The 8,583-nt window shown below is 37.8% G+C and overlaps 1 protein-coding gene across 6 annotated transcripts in view; it reads right to left on the reverse strand.

Annotated features, from left to right (window-relative positions):
• The window catches only part of myo18aa (myosin XVIIIAa), a 124,669-nt gene extending 116,292 nt beyond the window's left edge, over positions 1–8,377 (reverse strand). For all 6 annotated transcript variants that reach the window (XM_087271176.1, XM_087271168.1, XM_087271174.1 and 3 more), the window contains exons 1-3: positions 8,294–8,377; positions 5,558–5,965; positions 3,003–3,722 (exon numbers count right to left, since the gene is read on the reverse strand). In XM_087271176.1, the coding sequence (XP_087127302.1) occupies positions 3,003–3,722; positions 5,558–5,833 (996 nt within the window). In that variant the 5' untranslated portion in view covers positions 5,834–5,965; positions 8,294–8,377. The remainder of the gene's footprint in view (positions 1–3,002; positions 3,723–5,557; positions 5,966–8,293) is intronic.
• Between the last annotated feature and the right edge of the window lie 206 nt (positions 8,378–8,583).

The raw sequence follows: 8,583 nt of genomic DNA on the forward strand, positions 1-8,583 counted from the left end.
AACAAAATATAACAAAACATATATGTGCGTGTGTGTGTGTGTGTGTGTGTGTGTATATCGCAGAATAACAAAATATAACAAAACATATATATATGTGTGTGTGTGTGTGTATATATCGCAGAATAACAAAATATAACAAAACATATATATGTATATGTGTGTGTGTGTGTGTGTGTGTGTGTGTGTATATCGCAGAATAACAAAATATAACAAAACATATATATGTGTGTGTGTGTGTGTGTGTGTGTGTGTGTGTGTGTGTGTGTGTATATCACAGAATAACAAAATATAACAAAACATATATATATGTGTGTGTGTGTGTGTGTGTGTGTGTGTGTGTGTGTATATCGCAGAATAACAAAATATAACAAAACATATATATGTGTGTGTGTGTGTGTATATATCGCAGAATAACAAAATATAACAAAACATATATATGTATATGTGTGTGTGTGTGTGTGTGTGTGTGTGTGTGTATCGCAGAATAACAAAATATAACAAAACATATATATGTGTGTGTGTGTGTGTGTGTGTGTGTGTGTGTGTGTGTGTGTGTATATCGCAGAATAACAAAATATAACAAAACATATATGTGTGTGTGTGTGTGTGTGTGTGTGTGTGTGTGTGTGTGTGTGTGTGTGTGTGTATATCGCAGAATAACAAAATATAACAAAACATATATGTGTGTGTGTGTGTGTGTGTGTGTGTGTGTGTGTGTGTGTGTGTGTGTGTGTGTGTGTGTATATCGCAGAATAACAAAATATAACAAAATATATATATATGTGTGTGTGTGTATATATATATATATATAGCAGAATAACAAAATATTGCAATGTTCAATTTTTCTAATGTCGTGCAGCCCTAGGTCAGTGTCACAGATCATGCAACATACAGTAGGGGAACAAGAACGTTTAACATGCTAGTTTTTCTGATAGTGAAGAGTCCCAGATGCAGAGTCAGGTGTTGTCAAGTATGAGCACACTATTGACCTGTTTCCACTGAGTGGTACAGTATGGTTCGGTACACTTTTAAGGCCGTTTCCACTGTCCAAAACTACCTCAACGCGAACCGTACCATACCACTTTTTGGCTACCCTTTGCAAAGGGTACCTAGCCTGGCAAAAGGTTACCAAAAGGCAGAGCTAGACACACAGCTGAACGCTATTGGTTTACAGATACGTCACTCACTCGTGCAACAAGCCAAAATGAAAACAAAAGAACCACCATGTTTTAAATACACAGCCGAGACATTATGCCATAATAATATATACATATAATAATGAGCCATGGTCGACCCAAGCTCAAACAAACCTTGTCGTCGTCCTGATGAACAACCACAAACCCAAGAAGAAGAGCAGATTCTGCCCTGTGCTCTGTAGTTTTTTACAAGGCCGTCTAAAGCGCCAGAGATTTTGCTTTCTTGCTTGTGCTCGTCGCACATCTTTATTTGAAATAACGAACTTCTTGAGCTGATGATAATAACGTGTGCGTGATTACTGAAGTGCTTCTGACATCAGATCCTTTTAGAAATGGACAAACGCGAGAGTGAAGCGCAAAAAGACAAAGGAGAAGCCGGAAAAAAACAAAGGATCAAATGATTCTTTTAGCAACCTAAAACATGAACAAACTGCCATGTTTAACTATTATCATCACTTCCAAAATCATTTAAATGTACGGTATTTTAAATGTGGGTTAGAATCAGTGGTGTAAAGTAACAAATTACAAATACTGAAATGACTGTAATTGAGTAGTTTTTATCAGAAATTGTAATTTACCAAGTTTTTTTTTTATGTGTACATTTACTTTTCCTTGAGTACATTTTTAGTGCTGTAAAATTTTTACTCACTACTTTCCTTCAACCTTCAGTCACTACTTTTTTTCTTGTCAATTAGATTAATCAGTCCTGTGATTCCTGTCCAATCAAACTGCACATAGAAAGTGAATCGCATCATAATGAACAACCGCAAGACATTGGCGCTTCATAAATGCAACAAACCATTTGAAAGTTTTTTGAAAGAAATTTGTGGAGGAAGATGTCCAAAATCTTTACACAAAATGATCGAGAGACTTTACAGACTGCACATCACTGATGAGATGAAGGATGTTTAATGTATGAGGACTGAAACCACCAAATGTCCTCAAACAATTATAAAATCACTACAGAATGTTACGTTTACACATCCATGCACAAATGACATGTACACGCATGAGCCGTTCACATCGTAATACTCAACACTCACTCCTCTTGAGTACTTTTAAAAGAGCTACTTTTTACTAATACTTTGAATAATATTTACAACAGATACTTTTACTCTACTTGCGCTATATTTTTGGGTACTTGTAATGGTGTTGGTACTTTTACTTGAGTATGATTTTTTCAGTACTCTTTTCACTACTGGTCAAGATAGGCCAAACTTAAATGGCACACACATACTGTATCATTTTTTACATCTGGGACAAATACTACATTTTACATCTGGCCCAAGTCTTGTGTGCCACCTTAAAGACGGTTTTACCTCTGCCAAACCCGGGCCAGTGCTGGATGAATGCCTGCTGTGCCTGATTTATGGCAAATCTGGGCCATTGTTCTTTGCTACCTGTGTTGATCTGAGTGAACATGCCAAACCACTAACCTGACAATAGATGACAATTAATGAAAAAGCAGAAATACGCTGGCACACAAAGACACAACGTGGTGCTGAGCAACTTTATGCTTCTGACACATGCTTGTAAACAAATGCATATCATTGGTCAGCCATCTTATAACGGGGTGCATCATACCAAAAAACAAACCCAAGGCATTTTTTGTTTTAATTGTGCAGTTACACCTGTAATTTTGTGTGTTTTTGTGAAGGCTCACATTGTCACCCTTTGTTAGTCCCAAGGCATTAAACAACGATGATAAACGCTGTCAAAAAAAGTAAAATGAAACTCTCCATCGAATCCACCATCCTCACTGGTTAGTTAAACACATCACAACCATGACACAAACTTGCATCTCACCTCATAGACCTCGCGATATGGGCCTTTGGTGTTCCTCAGCCAGCAGCGGCTCAGTTCGCTCAACTCCACGATGGGCTGCACCTTCAGACGCACCGTGTCTCCAGATTGCCGTATCATCTCCACAATCTCATCTCTGCTTTTATTTTCCACATTCCTCCCATTGATCTCCACCAGACGGTCGCCCGGCACCAGCCCTAAGGTCGGGTCTTTGCTCCCAGCACCAGGCTCAGCAAAGTGGACGACCTTTCTGTAGAGCGACCCATCGGTCCGCTGGTCAACCATAGTGGTGCGCCGAAGAGAAAAGCCAAAATCGCCTGTGTTGCGACGTTGAATTTCCAGCTCTCTTGGTGCAGGAACCTGTGGAGGTGCCACAGCCGGTAATCGCAAATCTGCCGGGAATGTTCGGTCCACTATTTCTGGAATCTGGACGATTTTTGCGGGGCTGGTTTGGTGGAAAGAATGTAGTGTCGACTGATTGAATACCTTGACCTCTATTTGGGGTGAAGCAATGGCGGAGTTCTGCCCTGATGGAGCAGTTGACCCTGAAGGGCTTTCCTCCTTGCTCCTCTGTGAGAATGAATATCGCTTTAGCATGTTCTCTACCTGTGAATTCTGCTTGGTAATGGAGTCGAACTTTGCCGCCTGTTCTTTGACGGATGACCGGCGGACATCCTGCTCCCCTTTAATGTCATCACTGGAACTCGTGGGGGTAACGGAACCCTGAGAGAAGACAATATTCAATAATTCAGTATATCATGATAATAAACATGCACAAATTGGATATCATAGGCACTTCAAAATACTGTGAAGAACATATACTGTTGAAACGAATTGCATTTGCAGTGGTGTTCATAACAGCGCCAAATGCTTGGAGACTTAGCTGAATAGTTAAATTTTCAGACGTTAATCTGTCCTGTTACATCAACAGTTACCATTAATTAAATTAACTTTACAATGAAAAAATTTTATTAAACTTGGGTAATGTTAATTTCTTAGTTACCTTAACTGCAATAATAAGTTTATGACAAATACAATTAATATGTTTTTTAAACCTAATATAAACATAGTAACCATAAAAAATGTGGCTTTTTTCGCTGTTGATTTTAATCTATTAACTAACACTCTCTACTTAGACTTGATTGTAATGTGTCACCTATTGCAATTAATAATCCCTTTGCAATTTAACTTTATGAAAATAAACTTGTTTAACTTGTTTACTGGCCACTTTATTAGGTACAACTTACTACTACAGGGTTGGGCCCCCTTTTGCCTTCAGAACTGCCTTAATCCTTCATAGCATAGATTCAACAAGGTACTGGAAATATTCCTCAGAGATTTTGGTCCATATTGACATGATAGCATCACACAGTTGCTGCAGATTTGCCGGCTGCACATCTATGATGCGAATCTGCCGCTCCACCACATCTTAAAGGTGCTCTATTGGATTGAGTTCTGGTGACTGTGGAGGCCATTTGAGTACAGTGAACTCGGTGTCATGTTCAAGAAACCAGTATGAGATTATTTACGCTTTATGACATGGTGCGTTATCCTGCCTTTGGGTACACTGTGGTCATAAAGGGATGGACATGGTCAGCAATAATACTCAGGTAGGCTGTGGTGTTGACACAATGCTCAATTGGTACTAATGGGCAAAAAGTGTGCCAAGAAAATATCCCTCACCCCATAACACCACTACCATCAGCCTGAACCGTTGATACAAGGCAAGATGGATCCATGCTTTCATGTTGTTGACTCCACTTTCCTACTCTTCTATCTGAATTTCGCAGCAGAAATCGAGACTCATCAGACCAGGCAACGTTTTTACAATCTTCTATTTTGGTGAGCCTGCGTGAATTGTAGCCTCAGTTTTCTGTTCTTAGCTGACAGGAGTGGCACCAGGTGTGGTCTTCTGCGGCTGTAGCCCATCTGCCTCAAGGTTGGACGTGTTGTGTGTTCAGAGATGCTCTTCTGCAGACCTCGGTTTTAATGAGTGGTTATACGAGTTACTGTTGCCTTTCTATCAGCTTGACCAGTCTGGCCATTCTTCTCTGACCTCTGGCATCAACAAGGCATTTGCTCCCACAGAACTGCCACTCACTGGATATATTCTCTTTTTCGGAGCATTCTCTGTAAATCCTAGAGATGGTTGTGCGTGAAAATCCCAGTAGATCAGCAGTTTCTGAAATAATCAGACCTACCCGTCTGGCACCAATAACCATGCCACTTTCAAAGTCACTTAAATACGCTTTCTTCCCTATTCTTTTGCTCATTTTGAACTGCAGCAGATCGTCTTGACCATGCCTACATGCTTAAATGCATTGAGTTGCTGCCATGTGATTGGCTGATTAGACATTTGCATTAACGAGCAGTTGGACAGGTGTACCTAATAAAGTGGCCGGTGAGTGTACAACACTGCAAAACATCAATTGTTTTTTTTTTTATACCCGTAAAGTAATTTTTTTGCAAGTTAGATCAATATCATGATAATACCATATACATGATAAATGCTTCAGCAATTAATTACAACAAGAAAATTTGATTGGGAAATATTTTACCTGAGAGTAGAGTTTCCTGAGGTCTACATCTGCCAGACTGAGTTCTGTGTTTCGGACCACCTTAATGGGAATGGGACTGGAAATCTCCAGCTTCCCTTTCGTCTCCCGTTTAGAGTTGCTTCGATGAAGATGAAAGAAACCTCTCCTCACGCTCATTTCCTCCAGACTCTTCAGCTCGGCCTGGGACATTCGCTCTTTTTTCTCCTTCTTCTCCTTTTTCTCTTTTTTCGCCCCATCTTTTTCCTTGTCTTTATCTTTCTTGATCAGGTGAAACATGATTGGGGCCTAAATGTAGAATTCAGCAGACGTCGATCTCTTCACGGCATACAGATCAGTGTTGGCGTTCAGTCATGACCTGCTCCAGCTCCAGAGCACCAAGGTCACCTTAGCAACTGGTGAATCCCTCCTCTATAACAACAGATTGATGAACAGAATGCTGTTTTAGTGCCTTCTCTCTTTCTCACTGCATACAGGAGGCATGCACATGTTAAAAGGACTGAAAAATAATAAATAAAATAACAATAATAATGTAATAATAGGGCGCAACGGTGGCCCAGTGGTTAGCACTGTGGCCTCAAAGCAAGAAGGTTGCTGGTTCAAACCCTGGCTGGGTCAGTTGACATTTCTGAGTGGAGTTTGCATGTTCTCCCCGTGTTAGTGTAGGTTTCCTCCGGGTGCTCCGGTTTCCCCTACAGTCCAAACTCATTGAATTGAATGAACTATATTGGCTGTAGCATATGAGAGTATGTGAATGAAACAGTACATGAAATAAACCAATTTCTATCTTATACTCCAATTCCAAATCTTTCCAAAATATTCTTGAGTGAATACAATGAAAAAAAAAGATGCAAAATTGTTTCTTTTTCTTGACCACAAAATACAAAACATGTTTAGCCGGATAAATTCTATGGAGTATTTTATACGACACTTCTTTAATTTTGTTATTTAAGCAAAACTTATGTGTCAACTTCCAAGCTTTAACCCGAGATATATTATCAAATAATGAAATATGAAAAATATCTTGCTGTAGGTAGAGACTACGAGCAGAGAGCATTCCTTATATCTTATTGTTACATTGTTGTTTTAAAACATTAATATTTTCAAGCAGTAAAGAGAGTTTTTTTTCTTTTCTTTCTTTCTTTCTTTATTTATTTATTAATGCTTAAACTGACAATACAAGAACATCATAACAAAGTCCAAGGGATCACAGACAGATCTTTAAAAAAATCAACAATATACATAGTCATAAGAAAAAATCTTTAAAAAAAACATACAAATAATAATACCATTCGACAGAAAGGGAAATAATAATAATAATAATAGAATGATAGAAATAATAATAAAATAATAATAATAATAAAAATACTAAATTAAACAAATGAATGAAATTACAATAACACTTAAACAAATAACCGTAAGGAAAGCATCGCAAATCGAGAATCTTCTTTAAATACATCTGCATAATATTTCAGGAATCTAAGATTTTTTTTTTATTCTTAATAAGATGAAGTGATTTTAGGAGGGAGTTAAATTCTATTCTAAAATAAGCAAAGGATGTGTAATTATTTGCGAATTTCTGTTTGTGAATGAAAAATTTGCCATACAAGATAAATATATATATAATGAGTTCAGGGATTTAGCTTTTGGGTTACTATAATAAAAAATAATGTATTTTAGACTAAAGCAATTCACAGCATTGGCAGAAGCAAATATATTAGAATTTTGGATTTAATTTATTTATTTATTTATTTTTTAATACAAGAATAATAACATCACTGCATTGAAGAAAAAATACAATAACAAAAAATAAGAAAAAAGAGAGAAAAAGCCTCAATCATTAAGAAAAAAGATTATCATTAGCTTTAAGAAACGTATTATTCTTCTTATTATTAATAAGCTTAAGAGACTCAATATTGTACGAAATTTCAACAAGGAAAGTATTAAATATGGGTATTGTTTTTAGGATCTTATTTTTGTGTATAAAAAAATGTACATTGTAGCCTACCACAAAAAATTATGATCATGCTCTCGATCTTTTGAGAATTTAGGAGTGACAGCAGTAAAGAGAGTTTACGTGACGAAAGACCTTAGTGTGACGTCGAACACTCTGATTGGCTTTTCCTACCTTTCCTGACAGGTACAAAAATCGGTAAGAGAGCCGTAGGGCTTTATACCATAGACAACAAAATATACGGTTCGTTTAAGAAAGACATGTAAACCTACATTATATAATAGATACATTAGCAATGATCTCAAATCGATCAGTTTTTTCTGATTATCCAAACAAACCCAGAAGAATGAATCACTTCCTGAAACTCCTCATCTCCAGAGCGCTCCCTCTTCGAGCTGACTTAAACTCTATTTTACAATTGCAAATCAATTTCATGCAAAACATTTCATCTGCATATTCATGTCTATTATGTAAAGTAAAATTAAACTCTTTAAACTACCGGCGGAAACTTCCACTATTTCAGCTCTGAATGTAGGTTAAACGTAAGGCTTTTGAATGACATTCTGTACTTAATACACTATTCAGATCGTATACTCATATGCTGCTTTTATACCGCGATTCATTTGATTTTGCATTAAGGCACACCAACTGGCTTAAAGGTGAATGTTTTGGTGTGCGTAATGCGCTTCTCTAAGCCTCTTTATTCCGCGTCAACGCGAATAGACAGTCTGTTCACCTGTACAGTGAAGTAAAAAAAAAACACCGCTAAATATAAACAAACTCACCGCTGGAACAAGCGCTGAAATATTCTGGCGATGCCCGGTGCGCGCTGAACTGCAGCACCGGTCCTGTGGATACCCGTCTTTAGCGTCTGTGGGACGCGCGCACTACCAGCTGAGCGCGCTCCCGCCTCACTGAGCCTTGCTGGAAATGATCTCCTCAAGAAGAGTCCAACACAGCAAGTGCATCATTTCTGCATGACTAAGAGACTTTCAAACCTACTTTAAAACTTAGAAAAGTTGGTTTTGCCTGATGTTCAACATAAAAAATACTAAATGAATAGGCTTAAAACAAT

This window comes from Danio rerio, chromosome 10 (assembly GCF_052040795.2).
Source record: "Danio rerio strain M-AB ecotype USA chromosome 10, GRCz13ab, whole genome shotgun sequence".
Classification (NCBI taxonomy): domain Eukaryota; kingdom Metazoa; phylum Chordata; class Actinopteri; order Cypriniformes; family Danionidae; genus Danio; species Danio rerio.